Source organism: Myotis nattereri (assembly GCF_964212035.1).
Source record: "Myotis nattereri genome assembly, chromosome: 11".
In the NCBI taxonomy this organism is placed as follows: domain Eukaryota; kingdom Metazoa; phylum Chordata; class Mammalia; order Chiroptera; family Vespertilionidae; genus Myotis; species Myotis nattereri.
In genome coordinates, this window is record NC_138086.1 from 6,763,115 (window position 1) to 6,790,417 (window position 27,303).

Genomic DNA, 27,303 nt, shown 5'->3' on the forward strand with positions numbered 1-27,303 from the left:
AATTTTTTTGGGGGGGGGGGTAATTTTTTTTTTATTGGAAAACAAATATACAACTTGGAATGGATTTGAGGCAAATTGTTCCATAAGCAGATTTTCTTTAAGTGGCTAAACAAAGTTTAAAAAGCAAGTAACAATAAAAGTAAATAAATGTTTCTGGTACTGGACCAGCAGTACAAAAAAATAGTGTACGAGTACCTGGATAATACACCCGTTTTGCAATAGTGCAACACTTAAGTACATGCTGTTGACTGCCCATAGTCCATGCAGAGTTACAACTCCACACCTCAACAACAACCTGCTGATGGTTCCTAAAGAAAACTACTTAAAAAAAGGCATAACCAGATGTTCCCTCCGTTGACCAACTCCATCTAAGTTTAGATGTGCAGAAGGGCTTAGATATATCCAGAGTAAGCCACATGCAGCCTGTTACTTGATCAATTTTCTAAAAGAAGGTTTCAGGACAATAACAGTAAGATAAGGGAAGAAAACATGGAGAAATGAAGTCCTAATGACTATACTTGCATATATTTTTTTTGATAGTAGGGGGAACCTTTTACAGACAAGTTACAAACAAAGAAAAGGCAAATGAACAATTTTGTACAAGAAATTTAACACATTCTGTACAATATCCCCACTTTGCTGTCATCATTTGTACAAACTCTTCACAGTTTACTTGACCATCACCATCAATATCTGCTTCCTGATCATTTCATCAACCTCTTCATCTGTTAACATCTCTCCAAGGTCTGTCATCACATGGCGAAGCTCTGCTGCACTAACATAGCCATTGCCATCCTTATCAAACACCCGAATGCTTCTCGAATTTCTTCTTCACTGTCTGTGTCTTTCATTTTTCTTGCCATCACTGTCAGAAATTCCGGGAGGTCGGCTGTGCCATTACCATCAGCATCCACTTCATTTATCATGCCCTGTAACTCTGCTTCTGTGGGGTTCTGCTCGAGACCTCATTACCGTTCCCAGTGACCTTGTTGTTATAGTTCCATCACCATCCTTGTCAAATAGTGGAAAAGCTTCTTTGAATTCTGTAATCTGCTCTTCAGTCTTGTGTGTGTGTGTGTGTGTGTGTGTGTGTGTGTTTGTCTCCCCATTTTGGCTGCCTGCTGGGGTCAGTGTGTGTGTATTAGGTTGATCTGCTGTGACTCCCTATCTCTAGTGCAGGACAGTGTCAGAAGCTGTTTGTGACTGGTCCTGAGTACCCTGTTTGGAGCTATCAGCAATCCACAGCGTGTGGCGCCCTCTGCTGGGCCTGAATGCCTTAGGGAAGGACCAAGATGTGCACCAAGGTCTGCTTTTCCTAGCCGCTGGTCCAGAAGGAGATCACATAAAGACTGAAAGTGCATGCATACAAGTCCTTTAGTTGATCTCTTACCCCACTACCTCCTGCCCCCCAACCCTCCCCGGCCTTCCCGATGCATGCATATAAGCATAACCAATGGACATAAGACACTGGGGGATAGGGGAGGCTAGGGGACTGTCTAAGGCGGGGGGATAAAATGGACACATATGTAATACCCTTTGTAATACTTTAAGCAATAAATAAAAATAAAAAAAATAAATAAATAAAAAAGACTGAAAGTGCCCAGAGACCCTCCTCGGCCTTCAGAATGGTTCTTATTCATCCTGATTTGCCCCAGGCTATTGACTCCAAGGTGGGGTGAGGGGTTTCCAACAGGGTGGGGCAATTGTTTGCCCCTGCCCTGCCCAGGCAAAAGCTGTCTGGATGGTAAAGGAGGTCTGCTGGAGGAAGATGGCCCCTGCAGTTTGAGGCAATGACTCAGCACAGGAAACAGGGCAGCTGCCTTCCAAGCTCTGACTCCAGAGCCCCCGACCCCGGATTCTGCTCACACAGCTACAGACCACTCTGTCCTCCCTCTAGAGCCCAAGGTGAGTGGCTGCAGATGGAATTTTGTGTGCTGGCCCTTTAAGTGGGTGCCTACATTGCCAGTGGTCTCTCCCAGGCAGACAGAAACCCTGCTGATTTTCACAGCCAGATGTTGTCTGGGTGCTTTTCTCAGTTCTGGTGCTCTGGCTGCGGGGTCCAGCTTGGGATTTAGACCCCAGAGTTCTCAGTGGGAGCCCGCAGAGCTGAGATGTCCCTCTGGAACTTCAGCTGCTGTCTGTGGGAGCCCGGCCAGTCCTTTCTTGCCTCCGCACTTCCTAGCCATCTTTTTGCAGTCTTCATTTTCCCTCCTTGGTTACCAGGGTTCTCTCCATCTAGTCTTCAGTTGACTATTCAGGGTGTTTTGTCTGTATTTTAGCTGTGATTCTAAAGTGTCAGTGTGGCTTCCACTTACTCTGCCACCATTTTTCCTTCTCCTTGACTTCCTTCTTGATCTCATTGCTCTTTCTCCTGTCACCAAGTTATTGTCACTATCCTGTCCTTTGTGACAATTATTCCCTTGCATTTCTTTTCTTTTTCTTTTTCAATCTATTTTATTGATTTTTTACAGAGAGGAAGGGAGAGGGACAGAGAGTTAGAAACATTGATGAGAGAGAAACATTGATCAGCTGCCTCCTGCACACCCTCCACGGAAAGTAGTGTAAACTACTTGACTTGAAAAAGGATTGATTTTTCAGCCTTGGAGAAATTAGATTTCACAGTATCAACAAAGGCTTTACTAAGACCTATGAAATGACTATATAGATCTCTTAGTCTTCCACTTGAGAGGCTGAAAGGTATCTCATTTCATCCAATATACCTAAAAATTTTGAAAGAAAAAGAAATATTGTGAACGTTGGTAAACCTTTGTCAATATGATTTGAAAACTTTTAAAGTGGAACATTCCAAATAGAGAGAAGTAGCTAACTCAATGTATCATCATTAGCTGTCATTATTATACTTGGACAGTCTTGTTTCATCTACTCCCTCCCTTCCTGTCTTGATTATTTGAAAGCCAATCCAGATATCATATCATTTCATATCTAAACTTCTTAGCCCATAACTTTAAAGCTGTAGGACTCTTCCCTTTATTAATATCACATCCAAAACAATAAATACCTAATAGTAAATATCCAGACAAGGTTCACAGAACATCTCTAGCCCTTAAATCAGTGACGGCGAACCTATGACACACGTGTCAGAGGTGACACGCAAACTCCTTTTTTTGGTTGATTCTTCTTTGTTAAATGGCATTTAAATATATAAAGTAAATATTAAAAATATAAATCTTTGTTTTACTATGTTTTCAAATATCAAAAAATTTCTATATGTGACACGGCACCAGAGTTAAGTTAGGGTTTTTCAAAATGCTGACACGACGAGCTCGAAAGGTGCTCTATCACTGCCTTCAATGCTTGTCACTTTGCCTAAATGACAGCGTGGGTGGGAGGACAGATGTCTTCCTAGTTTCTGTGGAAATGCAAGTCTGCTTCTGTGAGGAAACCTCCTAAACTTGTTTTCCCGCAGGTCACAGCTTGGGTAACCTGAGGGCAGGGTATTTGACAGAAGTAAGAGGGAGACCAGAGCCATAGAATGTCTCAAACATCATGCCTGCCTTGAATTCAATCTACCCTGGCATCTAGAATTACCCTTAAGAAAGAATCTTGATGCCAGAGAGGCACACGGTGGGTGGGGAGATGCGTTTGCTCCAGTCCAGGCCAGTGGCTGGCTTTCATGCTGAGCCCAGCCCTGTGATGGAGACAGAGGAGGTGACACCTTAATTGACCACAGATGCTCTTTCTTCTGGGTCTTTTCCTTTTTTGTTCTCCTCCTCTTCCTCCCCAAAAGGCATTTATTACTCTCAGTCATCTCAGGCTATAATAAAATACTATAGACTGGGTGGTAAACAACCAACATTATTTCTCACTGTTCTGGAGGCTGGAAGGTCTAAGATCAAGGTGCTGGCAGATTCGGTGTCTGGGGAGAGCCTGCTTCCTGGTTGCTGTGTCCTCATCTGGTGGAGAGAGAGCTCCACTCCCTTCTTCTTCTTCTAAGGGCACTAATCCCATCATGTGGGGGCTTCAACCTCCTGCCCTCATCTAGCGCTAATCACCTCCCAAAGGTGCCAGTTCCAGATGCCATCATATTGGGGACTAGGGTTTCAGCACGTAAGTTTGGGGGATACTAACATTCGGTCCATAGCAATTACACATTATCTTCTCATGTGCTCTGACAAGTGGAAGAGAAAAATCTAACTCTAAGATCATCCTCACTGAGGCTGGTCCTGGTAGGCAAATCCAGCTGAGGGAAAAGTGCCATTGGGACCAGCATCCTCTGCCAGACCGTGTTGGAGTCCAAACTGGGAGCCCAGACAGTGAACAAGACCTGCCAGGTGGCCACAGGCACTGGAATGGGAGGAACATCCTGGTGGTTGGCACGGCCTTCATCTTAGAGGCAAAGACCAAGGACCAAGAGATGTACAAGGACATCAGGGACTGCTACCTGCTCTCAGCCCCAGGGCCCCACGTGTTGCTGCTGGTGACACAGCTGGGGCGCTTCACTGCCCAGGACACGGTGGCAGTGAGGAGGGTGAAGGAGGTCTTTGGGGCAGGGGCTGTGGGACATGTGGTGGTCCTCTTCACCCACAAGGAGGACTTAGGGACTCGCCCCCAGTGAGGCGGGGTGGCACCCTTTGAGAAGAGCACAGGTGTTACCTGGCCAAGGAGCAAGCCCACATTGAAAGGCACAGGCGAGACCTGAAGGAGACCTGGAGTCACTGGGTGTCCAAGGTGCTCCTCAGTGTGAAAAGGTGGAGTCCTTTTGCATTATGAGCTTTGTGTTTGTCCAGTTGGGTGCAGCTTATTTCTCATTATTATTTTACTGATCATCTGGCATCATCTTTAATCCTATGTGCCATCTGAATGTCAAAGCATTTCCCAAGTGTCACCTCATGGATTCATGGTTCTGCCTGTCCGCAGTTCAGAAATTAACTCTCATGGTCTGTAGAGGACATGCTTTAGTGTCTATGAGTTCCTATTCCTTCTTTTTTATGGACGTCTGGTTTGGTTCAGGCCTTCATTTGTTCCCAAAGAACCATGGTCCTCAGGAGACAGTGACAACAGCTGAGCTGCAGGGACACCTGATGGGTATGACTGCAATCCCGTGCTCTTTGCCAGTGAGTAGTTCAGGAATAGGCCTGAGACCCAATTCAGGCCAAAGAGAAGTGAGTACAGGTCTGCAGAAGTGGGGACCAGAGGTTTCTGTTTTTCCGGGAGACCCACAGAAAGACACAGCTCCCCTGCTCCTCTGAGCATGGTTGGGTCTGAGTGTGATGCTTGGAACTCCAGCCACCATCCAGCTACCAGCCTGAGGGTGATGGCAACACCTCAAAGGAGAGCAGAGTTGGAACAAACCTGAGGATTCAGAGTCAACCAGCCCTGAAGGGAGGGGCATCAAGGCCAGCATCCTGATCCAAAGTCCTTACCCTCCCCTGCTCAGCCTGCTCTACCTTGAGGGCACAGGGCAGTGAAGGGAGCCACACGTAGGGGGGTGGCCCAAGATAGAAACCTGGTTCCCTCCTCAGTATTGCCGTCAGTGACCATATTTTGTTGATTCCAGCACCTCCTCAGTGTCTCCCATTTGAGTCTTCATTTTGTTATGGCTCAGACCCTGATCCCTGAGATGGAATTCTTTCTTTCTAAATGTTCTCTTGCCCCCAGTTTTACACTCCTACAATCCAGCCACCACATTGCTGCCTCGTGATCTTTCTAAAATATTGTCTGCTAATCTGCTCTGACATGCAGACAATATCTAATGACTTTCTGTTCTCTGCTGACAGCCCTCGAGTCCTGAGGGTGATGCACAGACCCTGGCCCAACCCCGCCCCTTGCTGTACCCTCCCCAGGGGCTGATTCTCATTCCCCCTTGTCCGTGGCCTTCCTCAGCCCAAAGTGTCTCAGTGGGCTCCAGCAGCTCCAGCACCACCCATCTAGGGAGCCCCTGCTGAGCCCGTGTGCTCTCCCTTTGGCCAATGTCTGACCTCCAAATCCTTTCTCTCACACCCCATTTTCCTGCAACTCCATCGTCTATCACACAGTTGCTTTTGGAAGCAGGAACCTTGCATTATTTCTCCTACATTCCTGGGGCGGAGCAGAGAAGCTGACACTCAGTATTTGTGAAATAAAAGTCTGTGCAGCTGGACTGAATTAAGTCCAGGAAGGGGGAGACTTAGGCAGGCTGGACAGTTTGGGAACTGTGTTGGGGAGGTGATCCCTGGTCAGAGAACGCAAGTTCCTTAGGGTGGACAGGGTTTGAAGAGCTTGTACATAACCCTCCCTGTGTGTGTTTGGAGTAAGTAATGTGCTACAGCTGGTCAGATCAAGGCGACACCTCTGTTACCAGTAGAGTTTTGGAGAATAACAGCTGGGTGGCACCACTGAGTTCCTAAGAGTCCTCCCAGACCTAATCATTTACCCATCCAGTCACAGGCTGCCTGGGACAACTGCAGGTCTCCAGTAAAGGGTACAAATGAGCAGAGAAAGGGGGACAGCCATCAAAACAAAGAGAGGGTGGGGCAGGGGCCACCTGGGGACTTCATCTGGCTTCCCATTTTCACTAACTTCATGATCTCTGCCCAGATGTCACCCTAATGCCTGCCCTTTTCCCTTTGCTGCCATGGAGGTGGTGAACACCCCTCCCTCCCCGAGTTCCCCGACATGATTGTACTGACCTTGGGGCTAAAGAGGCTGCTTCACAACAGAGCTCCACTAACAATGGTAATTTACTGTAATCGCAGGTGGGACCACATTGGCCTGGTGCCAGTTTTCAGCCTCCCAGCTAAGAAGGAAAGGCTTTTAGGTATTTAAAAAGTTCAAGAAATAAAAAGAAGAATGTTTAATCGCCATATAAGAAAGTCAATAAAATTCAAATTTCAGTGTTCACAAAGTTTTATGGAATTCAACCTCACACATCACTTACATCTTGTCCATCCATTTCCTTTGTAAGTGACTGAGATCGTGTAGTCTGCTGAGCCTAATCCACTATCTGGCTCTGTTCTATGAAACCCCAGTTCCTATTTCCCCCCCAGCCACTGTCTCTGTTTTCCCCAAGGCCTCACCCCATCCCACCTCTGTGACCATTTTCTCTTCTCCTCACTTGTCCATGTCCCCTCCCACCTTTCTTTCCAGCCCCTTCATGCCTCCAAAATTCCCCCCAGAACTTCCTCTCTCAGGTGGGGATGGTGATGGGTGTCATCTCTTATAGCCTATGATGAAATCAGGGCACATTTCTGAATAATATAAGGAATTCTACACCCAGCTTCTAATGTAATATATTTCTTCCCTCAATGTGTAATATCACAGTCCACTCATCTTCCTTCCTATAAAACCCTCCCAAGTATCCAGGATTGTGTCTAGCTAAGTTATTATTTACCTCCATGATATTTAACAAATCAAAAAAGAAATATATTTTCCTTTGGATTTTATTTATCTAGAAACACTAGGAGAACATGAATGACATGTCTAATGTAAGGAAGAGATATGAAAACTGAACTTAAGCAAAAAGCACATAAGTTTCTTACAAACACAAAAAGAGATGGTGAGTTTGGAAAAAAGAAGCCAATTGTAGAAGTCAGCTGAAAATGCTGCTCAGCGTCTTTAAGGAATACACAACTTAATTAAAAGGACAAAAAAAATAAAAATGCATATCACAAGGAAAGCAGATAACCCAATGTTATTACGCATCCACTTTCTGACTCTGAGGAGCATCTTGAACACCCAGTGATTCTGGGACTCCTTCAGGATTCGCTCTTGCTTTTCAACATAAGCTTTCACCTTGGCCAGGAACCACCTGGGCTCTTCTCTGGGGATGCTGACCCTGCCTTCCTTGAGCATCTGTGCATCCAAGTAGAGCTCGTTTGTGTAGTAGGCGCCCTGGTGCTCCCTCTCCAGGCTCTCGACCACAGCCATCAGCTGCTCCAGCTGCTCCCTCTGCTCCTCTCCAGTGGCCCGGTTGTTGAAGCCACAGTACCTCCTCCCACACTCCTGGATCAGGCTCCTCAGGCTGTGGTTGTCTGTGTTGACTACATAGTCATCCAAGGACCCGTCCCCTAAGTCCTCCTTGTGGGTGAAGAGGACCACCACATGTCTCATGGCTCCTACCCCAAAGACCTCCTTCACCCTCCTCACTGCCACCGTGTCCTGGGCAGTGAAGCGCCCCAGCTGTGTCACTAGCAGGAACACGTGGGGTCCTGGGACTGAGTGTAGGTAGCAGTCCCCGATGTCCTTGTACATCTCTTGATCCTTGGCCTTTGCCTCAAAGATGGAGGGCGTGTCAACCACCAGGATGTTCCTCCCATTCCATGTGCCTGTGGCCACCTGGCAGCTCCTGGTCACGGTCTGGGCCCCCAGCTTGGACTCAAACACGGTCTGGCAGAGGATGCTGTTCCCAGTGGCACTTTTCCCGCAGCCGGATTTGCCCACCAGGACCAGCCTCAGTGAGGATGGTGATGCAATTCGGCTATCTTCTACACTGCCTGAAAAAGAAATATTGTGTGTCTTACTAAGCCAGTGTTGCTTCAGATTTTTTGGTCATGGACCCTCGTGTACCTCGTGGAGGTCCAGCAAATCTGTGGACCTCCCTCCCAGGAAACTGTCTTATCTAAATACATACACAAATTTACTGACAACTGTATGAGGTTCCTGGACCGTAGAAAGTCTACATAGGAAGCCCACGTTGGACCCATAGCCAAGAGTAAGAACTGCTACACTGACGAGGTTATTCCAAACCCTTCAGCCAAACCAGGGAAGATACAGTTTTTCTGAAAGTAAAGGGGTCCCTGTGTTTTTCCAGGGGTGGTTTCTAGGCCATTTTCATGCTAAATAAATGTGAGATTAGAAGGAGGCAGAGGATGAGAACTCACACCTGGCAAAATATTACCACCTCTTTTTCACCCACAAATTCCCAGGCACACATGTGTAGAAGTGCTCAACACCTTCATCATTTATCTAAACCTTGGGATGAAAGGGAGTCTCAGATATGACCTCCCACCCAGGACCAGCAAAGGTCCCTGGGCCTCTGCTCTCTGGGTGGGGAGTTGGATGCTTGAAATTGAGACAACAGAAAGGTCTTAGATAATGTCAAAGGCAAAGCCTAGGAGATGACTCAGGATGGGTGGCTGAAGAGGACTGGAAGTTAAGACCTTTAGTAGTACATGTGATGGAAACGTCACCTGCATGGCTGATTGAGTTACAGGAAGTTAACAAAAGTGATGCTGGCGAGGGAAACACTGAGCCAATAGCTAAAACCTTCAAGGGATGAAGGAAGATGAGAACTGGAGATGTTCTAGAGTTCTTATCAGCTCAAATGGATTCCACATTCACTGTAGGCTTCTAAAATCTATTATTTTATTCCTATTCTATGTTGGTTGGTCCTTTTCTGCATTGTCTGGGATGTTTTTGTAGCAAACATGATTACTAAATCTCTCTGGAAAACTTTTCCATTTCTTCAGCTCATAGCAGACAAGGAAAGAGAAAATTTATTTACAATTCAGTTCAAAATCCTGCAACTTCTGACTTGAAGTTTCATTTCCACATTTCCCACAGGTGATGTGCCTGGAGAGCATTGTACTGGGGGGTCAGGTGTGTGTGTGATGATGGTTGGGAAGGTAAAGATAAAAACGAATATTATATTTTCCTTCTTCAATTTAAAATCACTGGGTTTCTGTCACTGTGTTTGAGGTCGGGGACTGGTGACTTAAAAGAACTTGGCGTCTTTCTTACCTTTTGCCATACTTCCATATTTGCTCTTCGGAAGTCCTTCCATTCTCTTCTGGAAGAAGCATAGGAAAAGAATAAAAGCAAGTGTCTGATACCCTTATAATTAACCCAGTTTTAAATAACTGAAAAGGAGCAAAGGGAATGACAAGTATTATAGTCATTGGTGCAACTTTGTCAGCAACCGGCCGTTTAACACATGCCAGTAAAGTTTGGGTGACCGAGGGAAGGTACTTGCTTGTCAGTCACAACTGGGAACAGATCATTGGGCAGAGTAGGCATGGCCACTGCAAGCACCCAGAGATTTGAGATATTTAATCTCCTAATCAAAAGTGTTAGCTCCAATACCTCCTCCTAGAGCTTGACTCCTAGCCTGGGGACTCTCAGGCTCCTGATTGCTTGCATTTGCCACATGCAATGACCCACACAATGGGCTGATGGACTGCAAATACCCTGATGTTGTGCCTGACCCAAGTCCACCAAGGAAAAGAAACTTTGGACACTGACTTTGCTTCTAGCTCTACTGAGTCCTCAGCTGCTCCTCTTTCAGCACTGCATTGAAGGAAATGGGATTGAAACCCTGGATATAATTCCATGCAAATAAAAATCACTCATCCTGCTGTGTGCGTATCAGAAAATTCTTTTTGCATATCTTATCCTCCCTCTGAGGCCTCTGGAAATGCTTATTCCAGCAGTGCCCCAAGAACCCCACTCCCATTAGTAATCCATGCAATTGTCTGATAAGATTTTACTTGGGAGTTGGTAAGGCCTGAGGGCACCTCCAATTCAGACACCTACTGCGAATTCTCCATCGAGGAGCCATTTTCATTGTTAATTTTCGAACTCACATTATACTTGCAAACATCAATAATTAACTTTCAGCAAACCAGGTGATGCTAACACAGTGCATTGTTCTCACAATGCTTGGTGGCTTTCTTTGTTTAGTTTTGTTACTTAGCTTACAGGAAAGTAGCAAATGTTTAAAAGCAATCAGTTGCGTATGTCCCTCCAACTGGAAAAGGCATGAAGTGAAAAAAGCATTCTTTATGGAATGAGGAGGGGAACATTATCTTATTTTATGTTTTGGAATCAAAGTAGGCTAACTTTCTGGAAACAGTACTGTCTCTCATGTCAGTCCTTGAAGGGCTCATGTCCCAGATCCAACCTTCCCCTGGGAAGGCGCACTGTACTTTTCCTCTTGGCCACTGGATACCCATGTGACACAGCGTGTTGGGCACTGGAAATTCTCATTACTTCAAACAAGCCAATGTCATTTGCAGCAAGGCAATTTCTTTCTCTGTTCTAGCAAGTTTGTGATTAGCCCCCTGAGCAGTTAGTTGGTGGAGAGAAAGGGGTGTCATGGCTGAAGAGAAAACCTCAACACTGAGGACAAATTCAAGAACAACTCACTTCCTGCTCAGTGTTTAATCAACTGTTTTTCCTGGCTGGCTCTGAGGTCCTTGTCTCCTGGTGATCACCATTTTGTGACTCAGTAGATTTAAACAGAAATTGGCACAACCACTGGCTTCAATTGGCATAAATGTTTCCTTCAAATGAAGCATAATATTGTGCCACTCATCTTGGTGTTAGAAAAGGCAAGTATATCATACAGCTACACCTAAGATGAGGTTGTATTTACTTATTCAGTTTTAAATATTATGTGGTTATGAAACATATTTTTAAGTGAAGAAATACACAGTTATAAAACCAAACCTACAATTTGCAATGAACAAATGTAAGTATTTTGGTATTTTTACTGAAGCTTCTCTGTTTGATTAAAAAGCTAACACATTACACATAGAATTTCACTTATTTATTTTTGACTACCCAGTCTCATTCACCCTCCCTCTGCCCTTCAGAGGGAACCAAAATTCTGAGGTTTTTATGTATCATTTCATGTATGTACTTATAGTTATATATACACACACATGTATCTATAGGTTATGTCTAATACTGTTTTTGCATTTTAAACTTTTATATAAATGACATTATTTGTGTAACATTTTATCCAATAATATTTTTAAAAAGAAGGTCCAGTTACTTTTTTAATAATATTTTTATTGATTTCAGAGAGAGGAAGGGAGAGAGAGAGAGAGAGAGAGAGAGAGAGAGAGAGAGACTCAAACATCAAAGATGAGAGAGAATCATTAACTGGCTGCCTCCTGCATGCCCCCCACTGGGGATCAAGACTGTAACACCGGGCATGTGCCCTCGACTGGAATTGAACCCAGGACCCTTCAGTCTGCAGACCAACACTCTATTCATTGGGCAAAACCAAAGAGGACCAGTTACTTTTTTAATATATGTTTTTATTGATTTGAGAGAGACAGAGAGAGAGAGAGATAAATTGGCGTGAGAGAGAAACATTGATCGGCTGCCTCCCGAACATGCCCCAACCAGAGATTGAACCCAGGTATGTGCCCTGACTGTGAATTGAACCTTCGACCTTTTGGTGAATGGGAAAATTCTCAACAAACTGAGCCACTTTATTAACAAACATTTGAGCTGTCTCACATACATGCTTGCTGCAAAATAATCCCCACTTACTACATATCTCTGTGCAACAATTGACCTGGGATAGACAGCTCCCACCTGACTAGATATTGTCAGTATGACTCAAGAGCACCGTGCAAATTCTCACTGACACCAGCCCTGTGTGAGAAGTCCCCAAATCTGCATTTGTACTTGGCAATATTCGACTTTTAAATCACCCTTATAGGCATATATTAGGTTGTCTTCATCCATTTACACTTGCATTTTACTGGTTAGCACTGAATTAAAAAAAGGGTGTTTGTAGTCTGTTTGCTATTCAGGTTGCTTCTGTTATATAGAAAGAATGCTTGCATGTTTTTCTATTCACTTAGTGATTTTTTGGGCCTCCTTAGGAAAACCACCCATTTTCACATCATCAAATGTGAACCTTCCTTCCTTCCTTTCCTCCTTTCTTTTTCCCGTTCCTCCCCCTTCTGCCCTCGCTCTCATAAGCCCAGAGAAGAGCATTTCCTCACCACCCTCTCTTATATACTGTCCTTGACTCTGGGAAATTATACTCTGGCTCTTGCTAAACCTGCTCCAATTCTATGACACATTTTCTACTTTAAATGACCTTCTGTGAGGTTTGGAAACCTCAGAAAATATGTTTGAATCAATCTATCACTGTGGCAAAGACGATGACAGTGGTGACCATGTTGATGGTGAACTTCATCATTGTAATAACCCTTTGTGTGGCCACTTATAACTTTATAAGTTCTTTCCTGTCCATTTTTTATTCTTTTCCTAAATTAATATAGGTTTAAAATTTTGATTAAAATATTAGGAAACTGAACAACAAATGACCAGCCCAAGGTCACACAATTGTCTTGTAGCTAAAACTGAAAAGCAGCTCCTTTTGCCAGCCAATTCTCCTTGGTTCCACAGGAGGAAAGAAGATTAATCCAAATGAGTCCACAGTCTCTTGGACCCCACATACAATGTGGTTGTGTCATGGTCAGGACATAAACTGAGGCTGACAAGCTGGAAGCCTTCCCCCTAACCCACAGAGACACTTGTATTGTAAAATCCATGCTTTTCCAAGAAAAGATTATTCGAAGAGAAAACTGTAGGGGGCAGGAGCTGCTCTGAATTGAAGCATTTCAGTGTAAACCAATCTGGTGTTTTACTGACTTGAGTTTCTGTGTGACCCAAATGGAGCAGGGAGCCTGACACAGAAAGTCAATCAAACTCAGGTAACATTAGCCAAGAGGCAGGGTGGTCATTCTCCTGGACCGTCTTCTGAATGTGTCAGGCGGCAGAGGAGACATGTGTCCACAGGGGAATGGGCTTTTAGGCAGAAATTATCAAATAACAAAGTGTCCTGGGAGAGTGACAAAGGATATTGATGTAGATGCTAAAACGAGTCACAGACAAAATATTAACAGGACTGAATAAAGCCTAGGAGAAGACTGGGGGAAGCATGGCTGACCTGTAGGAATCAGGTGCAGGTCAATCTTGGAGCAGGCAAAGGTGTCAGAGTACGCAAGAATGGGAGGATCAAGAATGGAGGCAGATTCCTTCTCTAAAAGAAAAATTCTAATCTCCAAAATGGGGCCAGGTATTATCAGAGAGTGGCAGGCAGCATGCAAGCTGAAGTTGCAACAGCATTGGCAGGACAATAGGAGGATCTAGTTCAGGCAGGGGGTTGAAAGAAATGAATATAATGCACCTTGATTTTATAATGATTTTAAAATTACAAGAGCCTGATTTTATCATGATGATACCTTATTGTTTCAAACCATGAGAAAGCAGGCTCCCTCCTGCTTGTTTTAGGAAAACCAAACTATTTCTTATCTGCCATTCATAAGTGTCTCCTTCAGTCATCTGCCACAGTCCCCATATTTCTTGGCATTATATTTCCCCTGTTTTGTAGTTTAGTTCTTGTGATTTCTGGATACATCTGTCACATAAGGTTCAGCAGACAGAGGGGTTGTTCTTCTGCCTGAATATGAGTCTGTTCGCCATGCAGCCAGGTCCTACGTCATGTCAGAGGAAAGGTGTGTGTTATTGGGGGAGAATGGAGTGGTTTCCAGAAAGACATGGTCATGAGACAATGTGTACTCAGGGGACTCCTGTGGAGCGGTGTGCAGTGGGGCGAGGATAAGAAGTTTAGAGGGAGAAACTGAGAAGCATACCCCCGACCCCAAGCGGGGCACCTGGGGAGGCTCAGTTTTCTCATCCATCAAGTGGGATGAGAATATTCCCAAAGCTGCGTGAAACCTTTTGAGATTCCAAGAATGTCCAATAGGCTAAGCAGTAGGCAATTAGCTGGAAAGCTCCATGTGCTCAGGGCGAGTGATTCCCAGGCCGGCCACCCCCCCCCCCCCCCCCCCCCCCGCCAAACCCGTGGCTGCTCCCAGCGTCACCATCATAGTCCCCTTTCACCCATGGGTGAGCCCAGAAGGGGTAACCTGTGTGAGGTCACAGGAGCAATGAGTGGCTCTGACTAGGCTGTGGGATCTCAGACACCCAGGGTTGTCGGTACCCTCCCCTGTCTCCCCTTACCTGGTGGGGTGCAGCCAGCGGGCGCTGGGCGGCCTGGGGAAGGTACTGAGTGGCCTGGAGAAGTATGAGCTCTTGCAGGCAGTGAACTCAGAGGAAGCCAGGAGGATGCAGTTAAACTAGAGTGGTCTGGAGGTCGAATGTTCCAGGCACAGCTGCTGTGAATGAAGAAGAAAGGCGTGGGGTCCCGGCAGCCAGGAGCAGGTCCTCCAGATGGGTGGAAACTGCTGTAAACAGGACCCAGCAACCAGCGAGGGGCCGCGTGCTTGTCCCCTTATGGGACGCTTCCTGTCAGAGCCTGCCAGCTGCCAGGCACCTCCCATTTCCTTTTTATGATTTGTTAAAATAAGCAGTATTTAGAGGAAGAGGCTATGCAGGCAGTGACTGACCTCCCTCCTCCATCAGAAATAGCCCCTTGACACAGGAGTTACCATGGGGCACCCCCTCCCAACACTCTCCTCAGCACTCTTCCCAGGAACACCTGCCTAGACCTACTCCCCATGCCCTTCTCCAGGCTCTGCTTCCAGAATGTTCCTGCTCACTATGGACAGATAGGCACCGCTGGTCCACAGAGGGCCTGGAAGACCAACTCTAAGGACAGGACTTTGATGGGCTCCCCAGCCGCAGGTGCTGGCTGCCCCCTGTCTGCCATTGGATAGAGCAGCGCATTGGGCTCATAAGGACTGGAGTGTTATGATGGGCAACCGGGAGCAGGGCTGTCATTCCTCTATTTGTCAACTGGCCACACATTTAAGGCTGGACCAGTGAACACAGAACAATGACCTTACAAAGATAGATGGAGAACACAATATGGGCTTAGGCTCCCACATTCTGTTGGTCAATTCCAATAGTTTTATTTGGAATATTTGCAAGTCAAGGAAGCTCTTCTTATAGGTGCTGTTTTATACTGATTATTAAACAAGAAATTGATTTATAGCATCAAGGATTTACATAGGTGAGGTCATAGTGCCTAACCTTGTACTCAGGAGGAAAAAGTCCTGTCAACCACAGCCTGAAAGAACACTTTACTAGATGGAATGGTGGATTGCAGCTGTTTTATAATAAGAAGATGCCGGTGCTAGAAAGTTCAGACTATGGTCAGAAGTCTGTAACTAGGAGCCTCGTATATAGAGGGGTATGGGAAGGTCAACGTCACCATTCATTTTTCACACACTTGCTGATCCCATTTTACATGCCAGGCACTGTGTTACCTACTGGGGACAAAGATGGAAAGGTCAGAATCAAAGTATCTGAAAAAGAAAATCACTAAAGAAATGCTACTGACCATGAGGAGAAACTGTTAAGCCTCTCTAAGAATATATGCTTCAAATTATTGAGAGCACAGTGTGAGAATCAGATTGTCGATGTCATTTATTCCCTCTCTTTGCAGTTTATATAAACACCTGCTATCATCATTATAATAATACTAGTGGCCAGATGCACGAAATTTGTGCCTTAAGGGCATGGGGGGAAGGGGTTCCCTCAGCCCAGCCTGCACCCTCTCCAATTGGGAACTCCTTGGGGGATGTCCAACCACCAGTTTAGGCCTGATCCCTGGCGGTCAGCAAAGATGGGACCTTGCAGGAGGGAGGGCCAGTCTATTATTATCAGCCCTTTACCACCAGTGACATCTTGAATTGGAAACATCACACCCCAGCTTATTCTGAAATACCTCAGGCCATGACAGACCTCCTAGAAATGATCTTCCAGACCCAGAAGCCCACCTGAGTGGCCTGCAAGCAGCTCCTTTTCACGTTCTTTAACACTGAGGAGTGCATGAGAGTAGTAACAGAGGCTTGGAAGTGGCTCCAGACCCAGGCCCCAGCAGGAATATTAGATTCAGACAGATGGGCCATGAAGGCCTTCCCAGATGAGGAACCTGATTAGAACCCGATTTCAGAAGATGGAAGGACCAGGCTAGAAAGATATCGGCTGGCCTTCCTCCAGGGGGTCAGGGCCGGAGCCAAGAAGCACACCAACATGGGTAAAATCTCTGAGGTTTTCCAGAAGCCTGACAAAAGTCCAGCAGCTTTCTATGAGACACTATGTGAGGCATATGGGATCTACACCCCCTTTAGACCTGAGGACCCAGAAAATCAAACCATGGTAAATGCCGTTTTTGTAGGCCAAGCTCAGCCTGACATCAGGATAAAATTACAGAAACTGGAGGGGTTTGCAGGAAAGAATGCTACTGAACTGCTAGAGATAGCTAATAAGGTTTTCATCAATCAAGACAGTGCAGCAAGGAAGGAGGAAGAAAAGAGAATACAAAGAAGGGCCAATATAATAGCAGCGGCTTTTAGAAGCTCAGGCTCCCAGACAGATCAGCAAGGATACAGACCAGGGCGAAAAGGAAGAACGAGCCTGAGACCAGTGTGCCTATTGTAAGGAAACAGGAAACTGGAAGAATGAATGTCTCAAACGGCAAAGTAATGGACTGGGCCCCCTGGCCCCCTTTTCTGCCCAGTTGTTATCAACCAGAGCCACCTGAAGCAGATCTCACTGGGATAGCGATGGCTGATTCCGACTAGGACAGACCCAGACCGGGCTCACTTCAGCTAGGCCCCCACAAGCCCATGGTCAGAATGAAAATTGGGGGCCAGACTGTGAACATTATGGTTGATACAGGAGCTGAGCACTCAGTAGTTACTCAGAAAGTACTGCCTCTCTTGAGAAAGGAGGTCACCATTATTGGAGCTACTGGGAACCAGACCCGTAGACCATTCTGCCGCCCTTGCCGATGCCAACTTGGTGGTCATTAAGTAATTCATGAATTCCTGTACTTGCCAGGCTGTCCAGTGCCTCTAATAGGTAGAAACCTTTTAGCCAAATTGGGGGCAGAAATCACTTTTGCTCCAGATGGCTCAGCACAGCTTCGCCTAAGGGAAGGGACCTCCCCAATGATCCTGTCCTTAGCAGTGCCAAGGGAGGAACAATAGAGCCTTTATACCCCCCAGACAAAGGCCTCACAATTAGAATCTGAATTAGAGAAGGAATTCCCACTGGTCTGGGCAGAAGGGAATCCTCCAGGCCTGGCTAAGGACCACGCCCGGGTGCTAATCGAGTTAAAGCCTGGGGCACAGCCTGTTAAAATGGACCAATATCCAATTCCAAGGGAAGCATGCCTAGGAATCCAGGTCCACTTAGACTGGCTGCTCCAGTGGGGACTTGTTAAAGGATGCAGGTCTCCAGGGAACACGCCTCTCTTGCCTGTCAAAAAGCCTGGGACTAATGACTACCTCCCGGTGCAGGATCTATGGGCTGTTAATGAGGCTGTTATAACCCTGCATTCAGCACTGCCGAACCCCTACACTCTTCTGGGACTCATCTCATCAGAGGCAGAATGGTTTACATGTCTAGATCTGAAAGATGCCTTTTTCTGTCTTCGATTAATGCCTTCCAGTCAGCCTCTCTTTGCTTTTGAATGGGAAAACCTAACTACAGGGGCAAAGGAGCAGTTCACCTGGACCAGACTGCCACAAGGGTTCAATAACTCCCCTACTCTTTTTAGTGGAGCACTAGCATCTGATCTGTCTAAGTTCCCAGGACAGGTGTGTTCTACCCCAGTATATAGATGACCTCCTGCTGGCCAGTTCCACATGAGCTCAGTGCTGGGAGGGAACACGAGCCCTTCTGAGACGACTAACTGAAACCGGTTATTGGGTGTCTAAGAAAAAGGCACAGATTTGTCAGAAAGAAGTCAAGTAGCTAGGCTTCCAGATCACCCATGGGAAACGAAGGCTAGGGACTGAAAGGAAGCAGGCAATATGTACCATCCCAGTCCTTAGTACCTGGTGGCAGATTCGGGAATTCCTGGGAGCGGCAGGATTCTGTCGAATTTGGATCCCAGGGTTTTCAGACCTGGCCAAGCCTCTCTATGAAGCTTTAAGAGGAGAAGAGAAGGCACCCATAGACTGGGGTCCCAAACAGGAGAAAGCCTTCGTCACCATAAAGGCAAAGCTCACTGAGGCCCTGGCACTAGGGCTACCAGATGTGATGTGAGACTTGAATCTTTTTGTTCACGAGAACAGCAGGGTAGACCTAGGAGTTCTAACCCAGGAGTTTGGACCCTGGCAAAGACCAGTAGCCTATCTCTCCAAGCGGATTGACCCAATTGCCTCTGGGTGGTCCCCATGCCTCAGGGCCCTTGTAGCCATGGCATTATTAGTCGAGGAAGCAGATAAGCTTACCCTGGGACAAAACTTAAATGTAAAAGTACCTCATGCTGTTGTCACCCTGATGGAAGCAAGGGGGCAGCACTGGCTGACTCATGCTCAAATGACTCAGTATCAAGGGCTGTTATGTGAGAATCCGTGGGTACGATTAGAAGCAGTGAGAACACTTAATCCTGCCACCTTTCTACCCATCGCTGAGGGGGCCCCTGAGCATGATTGCCTGAAAGTCCTAGAGGAGGTTTATTCCAGCCGGCCAGACCTAAGGGATAGGCCCCTGCAAAACTCGGACTTGGTATTATTCACAGACGGCAGCAGCTTCTTAGATGAAGAAAAAAGACGAGGCTGAAATGCAGTGGTAACAAACTTGGAGACAATTGAAGCACAGACCCTGCCTGAAGGATGGTCAGTGCAGAGGGCAGAACTTTGGGCCCTAGTAAGAGCCCTAGAACTCAGTAAGAATAAGCGTACCAACATCTACACTGACTCGCGCTATGCCTTTGCTACCCTACATGTCCATGGGGCCATATGTAAGGAAAGGGGGCTCTTGACAGTAGGAGGAAAAGGAATCAAAAATCAGAATGAGATTTTAAAGTTACTAGAAGCAGTCTGGGAACCTAAGGAAATAGCCGCAATCCATTGCAAAGGTCACCAGAAAGGGAAAGACTCAGTATCAGAAGGAAACCAGCATTCTGACGCCGCAGCCAGCTGGCTGCTAAAGAACAAGCAGCACCAGCACAGATCATGTTGGCCCCCAAATTACCTGAACCTCCAAAATACACTCCTCAGGAAGAGAAATGGGCCAAGAAAGAAGGGGGCAAGAGAATGATGGAAGGCTGGTGGATACTCCCAGATCATAGGGTCTATGTCCCAGAACAGTTAGCCCATAACGTAGTCCTCCATCAGCATGAACTCACTCATTTAGGAAAGGCTGCCCTAGAAGCTTTGTTAGGCAGGTACTACCTAATTGCCCTCCTTGTGTGCCTCAGTCTCTCAGCGTTGCCTCTTCTGTGCTCAGAACAATGCTAAACAGGGTCCTGTGGGACCGATAGGCGTCCAGTGCTGTGGGCTAGCTCCTTTTGAGGACTTAGAAGTAGATTTTACAGAAATAGGGCCTAGCAGAAGGAATAAGTACCTGCTAGTCTTTGCTTGCACCTTTTCAGGTTGGGTCGAGGCATATCCCACTCACACTGAAAAGGCGAGAGAAGACACTAAGGCAGGGGTGGGCAACCTTTTTGTGAGTGCGTGCCAAAACCAGCAAAATCTCTGACTCCAAATTCTTCTGCGTGCTAACCCTAATTTTTTGAGAACATGTTATGCCTACTTGATATCTCTTAAGGTGTACGTATGTGAAGAACCTTGAAGAAATAATAAAATTCATTCGAGCGACAAAAACACAGTATATGATGATGAAAAATACATTTATTTTTTAATATATACATGTACACTGATAGTCTGACAGAAAACTTTATGACTCCGTTTGATATTATCAGTGGGACTTTTGCTGCTGCATCACTGATGACAGAGATTTTACATCAGGTTTATATTTCATGACCTTCAGAGATATGCACAAGCTACTACTTTCATCCGTCCGGCTATTCCTATTACGAGACTTAACAAAATTCATCACTGAGAGCAAAGATTCACAATTGTAAATGGAAGATTATAAGAGAGGATTTTGCGTGCCAGCAAAAGTTACTGGCGTGCCATGTTTGGCACACATGCCAGGAGTTGCCCGCCCCTGCACTAAGGCATTGCTGAAGGATATAATTCCACTGTATGGAATGCCTCTGACCATAGGGTCCGATAATGGCTCAGCCTTTGTAGCAGAAATAGTACAACAGGTAGCCAAGGTTTAGGAATTAAATGGAATCTACATACAGCTTACAGGCCTCAGAGTTCAGGGAAAGTGGAGTCCTTGAACCGGACTCTAAAGCAGGCTATGGCTAAGCTATGCCAAGAGACAACCTTACCCTGGACAGATATCTTGCCTCTTGTACTGTGGGTATGCTGTGCCCCAAGGGCCAGAGCAAGTTTCTCTCCCTTTGAAATTCTATACAGTAGACCCCCTTTTTTAAATTTGGCCAAAGGGAGAATGGGGGAAATAGGAAACTTAGAAATCCAGAAACAACTACAAGGACTTGGAAAAACTCTCTTTGAGGTCCAGAGGTGGGTTACTGACCGACTACCCATCTCCCTAGGAACAGCCATACATCCTTATAAACCTGGAAACCAGGTTTGGGTAAAGGATTGGAAAAAGGAGCCCCTCAAGCCCACCAGTTATATTAACCACACCACAGCTCTTAAAGTTGCAGGACTAAACACCTGGATCCCCCACTCCCGGGTGAAGGCAGCCCACAAGCCAAGTGACATCCATTCTCAGTGGAAGGTGACCTCTGACAAGAAACACCCCCTGTGGATCACCTTCAAGAAGACAACAGAGCTGGCCGAGCAACCTGCTCCAAGGAATTCAGATAACACCCTGCTGAATTCTCCCTAACACGAACCTTTCTTATCTCCTCCTAAAGTAACATGCTCTAGTATTTCTGGATAATCACTGGTTTTATCTAATAATTCTTATTTTGTCTTTTTATGAGTGCCAGTGGAATCCGAGGCTAGTACCAGGAGGAGAACTCATCTGCTCTTGCTGGGACACAGAAGCACCATAAAATTACTGCTCCCCACACAGCAAGGAAACAAAGGCCTCATCATAAATTGTTGGATTACACCTTGTCATGCCATCCTTTGCTCCTTGCTTAGAAACTCGCTACCCAAATATGCTAGACCAGCTAGTCCACAAAAAATCCCAAAGCCAGATTTTTGTTAGCTATACTTATCAGCCTGTGGCATGTTTCGACTCTACTACCAAATGCACTTGGGGGGAGAGGGGAAATTGTAATGGATGGAAAAAAAAAATTAATAGGACCTTTCATGGCCAATGTGCATCTAACTAATGTTGCTCCTATTTGTTTCAGCAGTACGCAGGACCAACATCCAACAGGTCACCTCCCAGATGAACTATGCAACTCTGCCCCCAAGGCTGAAAATACCACCTACCCCTGGTGCCTCCTGCAGGAACATTCTACTGCTTACCTCTGCCTGCCTGAAACCAAAAGAACTCCCTACAAACCCCTCTGAGAGGAAGAAGCGGAATGCTAACTCCTTGGTCATCGTCCCTTTCCAGCAGGAAGTAGCTAAGAGTGTTTGTCACCCCTGTTCACCATAACAACACATGGCCGTTGCTCCACAAGGCTAAAAAAAGTGTGTGGGAAAAGGTGTGTGTGAGGGGGTGGGAATGAGGAGGAAACTAGTCTTGCAAGGTGTGTCAGGCCATGAAAACTGTGAACAATGCACTGCCCTGGGGGAGGGGAGAAAGGTCATTATTGCTGGCCCCAGGACAGATCAGCAGATATGGCCTGGGGATCCCCAACACCTGGGGGTCTTCCTATAAGCCCATGAAAGGGGACAGAACCATATCTGCAAGACAAAGACCCCAGAAAGTTATGAAAAAGGAAGCCCTCTGCATGTTTCTTCACTCTGTTTTGGAAATTATTCCCGGAGTCCACTATTGTTAATAAACGGGGTCCCTCCCTTTCTCTAGGAAGTGTGCTTGGTATTTCTTTGGTCTTCTGCAACAGTGTCAGTGTAGCTTCCACTTACTCTGCCACCATTTTTCCTTCTCCTTGATTTCCTTCTTGATCTCATTGTTTTTCCTCCTGTCACCAAGTTATTGTCACTCTCCTGTCCTTTGTGACAATTATTCCCTTGCATTTCTTTATATTTTTACTACCCATGTCTTTTGTTCTAAATAATATTTATTTTTAGTTTGTGTGGACAAAAGGGACCACGTGCTAACCTGACAAGCTCAGGGGAGGTCTGCATGGCAGTCTTGTAAACTCAGAGACCTAAAGAAATCACAAAGGATGGTGTGAAATTAAACTTTAACTCAAAGCAGTTATGGTGGGTAGTTATGTTCTACGTCGGTATCTTTACTGGCAAGGTCAACCTTTACCTAAACTGATCTTATCTGTCTTTTTGGATCTATGATAACATTCCCTTGAAATGTCTGGGTAACTTGTAACTTCCCTTTTTCTGGAGACCCTGGAGCACAACCAAATGTGCTGGGTGCCAGGACATATACCACAAATTCTTTTATTATCATGTTAATTGTTCCTGCACCTACCTAAGTATGTGTCCATCATTTTACTTTTTATCCAATCCCAGGGGTTTCCCCTCTTTGCTTTCTCTCTAATCTGTCACCAATGGATTTCATGTAACCCACCTATGTCCCTTCCTTTGATTACAATGTATAAATACAGATGTAACCCACCATTCTCTGGAGCATTATCTCAGTTCTTTGAGGTTCTGCTTCCCAGCATATGTCGACAGTTTGCCTCAAATAAACTCACAAAAATTCTTTATAGGTTTCAGTGTTTTTTTTACATTAACATTTCATTCAATATTAACAGTGATAAAAATATAATCAGACTATTCTTCTGGAAACTGCTTCTTTTATTCAACATAATATATATGAGATTAAAAATTTTTATTTTATTTTATTGTTTAAAGTATTACAAGTAGTAGTACATATATCTCCCTTTTTCCCCCATTGACCTCCCTCTGGCCTCCCCTATGCCAACCCCCCTCCCCCCAGTGTCTGGTGTCCATTGGTTATGCTTATATGCATGCATACAAGTCCTTTGGTTGATCTCTTACCTGTATGTGAGATTTAACGATGCCAATGTAAGTAACTATGTTTTGCTAACTTTTACTGTTGTGTATTATTCCATTATATGAGTATTCTATTTGTTTATCTAATCTACTGTTCATGGGTATTTGGGATGTTTCTAGCTTTTTTCTCATATGACCTTTCTTATGAAAATATCCTGATGCACTCTCATGGTCTTCCAACTATTTTTGCTTGTGTATTTAAAAAAAAATATTTTTAAAAATCTAGGTGCTTTATTGAACATTTTTACATTTAACTTCTAAATATTTTTTTCATCATGAATGTTTGCAAAGAATGAAATTTCTATCACATTGTAGACATTGACATTTAAAAATATAATAGCGACTTCTTTTTAAAAAATATAAATAACATAGAAATTGGATACCCACCATAAGTAATTATAAAAATATACAAACAAGTTCTTTTCTAATAGAAATTTTACACTGTTCCTTTTTTCCCCTGACTTCCCATTTATATCCCCAACAGAATTGTATCATGGATTTTTATGGTGGAAATTCTTAATCACCCTAGTTTACATTTCTGCCACAAAAATATCCAATATAATAATCCTATGTAATAAAGAGTTAATATGCAAATTGACCATCACACCCTAGCACAAGATAGCCACCCCCATGTGGTCACAAGATGGCTGCCACAAGATGGCTGGCAGGGGAGGTCAGTTGTGGGCAATCAGGCCAGCAGGGGAGGGCAGTTGGGGGATACGAGGCCTGCAGGGGAGGGTAGTTGGTGGAAACCAGGCCTTTCAGGGAGGGCAGTTGGAGGCAACCAGGACTGCATGGAGGCAATTGGGGGGGGTCCAGGCCTGCAGGGGAGGACAGTTGAGGTGGACCAGTCCCGCAGGGGAGGGTAGTTAGGGGCAACCGGGCTGGGGAGGGCAGTTGGGGGTGACCAGGCCAACAGGGGAGGGCAGTTGGGGGGCGACCAGGTCGGCAGGGGAGGGCAGTTGGGGGTGACCGGGCTGGCAGGGGAGCAGTTAGGTATCTATTAGGCTGGGAGGGGATTGGTTAGGGTGTGATCAGGTTAGCAGGCAGAAGCGGTTAGGAGCAATCAGGCAGTCAGACATACCCCGAGGGGTCCCAGATTGGAGAGGGTGCAGGTTGGGCTGAGGCACATTCCTCCCCACCAATGCATGAATTTCATGCACTGGGCCTCTAGTATATGAATATTGATTAAAAGTTCTGTGACCATAAAGCTTTAAGTGTGAAACATCTCTTCTGTATTTAGTTATCATTATTAAAGTACTATTGGCAAACAATTGATAAAAGCAATACAAACATGTCGTAACATTTGTAAAATAATTACTTAACGGTAAATCTTTTAGTTTGGAAATGCACTGCACCTCTCAGTAGAATGGATGACACTTTTCCCCATTTATTTCATACTAGAGGCCTGGTGCACAAAAATTTGTGCACTCGGGGGGTCCCTCAGCCCAGCCTATTCCCTCTTGCAGTGTGGGACCCCTTGGAGGATGTCCACCCCAGTGGGGACCCTCACCCCATGGAGGTTTGGCAAGCCTGGGTGAGGGGCTGATGGCTGTTTTCAGGCTGTCCACACCCCCTTTAGGGTGGGGGGTCCCCACTGGGGTGCCTGGCCAGTCTGGGTGAGGGGCTGAGGGCCGTTTTCAGGTTGGCCAAGCACCCTGGCGACGTAGGCTCCCAGCCTCTCCTTTTTTTCTTTTTTATTCTGGGATTTATTTACCTTCTATAATTGAAACTTTGTTGCCTTTAGTGGAGGCCTGTGGAAAGCTTGGCTTCCTCCATCACCAGGGGCAACCCACTCCTGCTCGCTCCAGCTCTGTGGCCATGGCTGGCTGAAAGCAGGTATCTGGGGTTTGTTTACCTTCTATAATTGAAACTTTGTTGCTTTCAGTGGAGCTCAGAGCCGGGCTGTGGCAGGCCGGAAATTTGGCTTCCTCCATCACTGGAGCAAGCAAGCCTCCTGCTCGCTCCAGCTCTGTGGATGCTGGCCGCCATCTTGGTTGGGTTAATTTGCATATAGTCGCTCTGATTGGCTGGTGGGCATGGCTTAAGGCACAGCAAAAATACGGTCAATTTGCATGTTTGTCTTTTAGTAGTATAGGATATGCATGCTTCTTTGTTAGAATGAGACAGTTTTCAGATCAATTATATTCCTATTTTTGCTTCAATCAGTACAGGCACTGACAAACCTTGTTCACATAAATAAATAAATAGAAATAGAAACAATTTTGTTATGGCAGTTCCACTCAACTCCTTGTATTCCTTCCAAGATAAATGCCAAAAAACCACATAGCAATGTATCATTAATTTTTAAGTAACTATTAATAGATATATCTCCCTTCTTTTTTGTTGAAAACAACGTAGTGTAAATTGCTTGACTTGAAAAAGGATTGATTAGTCAGCCTTGGAGACATTAGATCTCACAATATCAAAAAAGGCTTTACTAAGACCTATCAAATAACTATATAAATCTCTTACTCTTTTGCTTGAGAGGCTGAAAGGTATTGAAAGAATAAAAGAATGTTACAAACTGCACAGGCCCAGCTGCCAGGCCTAGCTGCCTGTTTTACCTCGACTCCCCAGGCTTCCCCCACTAGAGATAGGAACAGAGGGAATGATGCCCTGCCCTCCCTAAAGCTGTTCCAGGAGATAGCCCCAACACAAAGGGCAGGCTGAGTAAACCGGGCTTCAATCAACCCTTGAGATAAACAGGTTGTGAAAACACCAGGCAGGAATGCCCTATCAAGGCACAAACCAGACCCCTTTGGAATTTCTTTGTTCTCCTCTTACCCTCCTGCATGCAACCCCTCCCTGATGTGTGATTTTTGCATATAAATAGCTGAAAGACTCCTTGCTGGGCGCCCAACTCCTCTGCTCCTGCGTGAGTAGAGTTGAGCCCCAGCGTGCTGGAATAAAGCCTCTTGCTGATTGCATCAAGTGACTTCTCCTGCAGTTGACTGGGGTCGCTGTCGATCTGTAGGACAGAGTGGGGGTCCCTCTCCGGGGGTCTCACAGTATCTCATTTAATCCAATATATCTAAACTTTTCGAAATAAAAAATAAATAAATATTGTGAACGTTGGTAAGCCTTTGTCAATATGATTTGAAACTTTTAAAGTGCAACATTCTATATAGGGAGAAGTAGCTAACTCAATGTATCATCATTAGCTGTCATTATTATACTTGGACAGTCTTGTTTCATCTACTCCCTTCCTTCCTGTATTGATTATTTGAAAGCCAATCCAGCTATCATTTCATATCTAAACTTTTTAGCTGTAACTTTAAAGCAGTAGGACTCTTTCTTTTATTAATTTCACATTCAAAACAATAAATACCTAACAGTAAATACCCAGACAAGGTTCACAGGCTATCCCTAGACCTTAAATGCTTGTCACTTTGCCTAAATGACAGCGTGGGTGGGTGGGTGGGAGGACAGAAGTCTCCCTAGTTTCTGTGGAAATGCAAGTCTGCTTTTGTGAGGAAATCCTAAACTTGTTTTCCCTCAGGCCACAGCCTGGGTAACCTGAGGGCAGGGTATTTGACAGAAGTAAGAGGGAGGCCAGAGCCATAGAATGTCTCAAACATCATGCCTGCCTTGAATTGAACATTAACTGGCATCTAGAATTACCCATAAGAAAGAATCTTGATGCCTGGGGGGCACATGGTGGGTGGGGAGATGCGTTTGCTCCTGTCCAGGC

At 45.4% G+C, this 27,303-nt stretch overlaps 1 protein-coding gene and 1 pseudogene across 3 annotated transcripts; both read right to left on the reverse strand.

Annotated features, from left to right (window-relative positions):
- Window positions 1-536: 536 nt before the first annotated feature.
- Window positions 537-1,068, reverse strand: LOC308527293 (calmodulin-1-like; annotated as a pseudogene). Its single transcript has one exon. The product of its transcript is annotated as a calmodulin-1-like (transcript).
- A 5,717-nt stretch (window positions 1,069-6,785) lies between these two features.
- Window positions 6,786-14,951, reverse strand: GIMAP5 (GTPase, IMAP family member 5). Of its 2 annotated transcripts, XM_081102694.1 has the most exons (4): window positions 14,710-14,951; window positions 13,929-14,180; window positions 9,679-9,727; window positions 6,786-8,432 (listed from the first exon to the last, which is right to left on the reverse strand). In XM_081102694.1, exons 3-4 carry the CDS (start codon window positions 9,719-9,721, stop codon window positions 7,555-7,557), a joined length of 921 nt encoding a protein of 306 aa, XP_080958820.1. In that variant the 5' UTR covers window positions 9,722-9,727; window positions 13,929-14,180; window positions 14,710-14,951; the 3' UTR covers window positions 6,786-7,554. The 2 variants fall into 2 exon arrangements, with proteins under 2 accessions (XP_080958820.1, XP_080958819.1); XM_081102693.1 differs by lacking the exon at window positions 13,929-14,180 and having other exon boundaries at window positions 14,710-14,941.
- Between the last annotated feature and the right edge of the window lie 12,352 nt (window positions 14,952-27,303).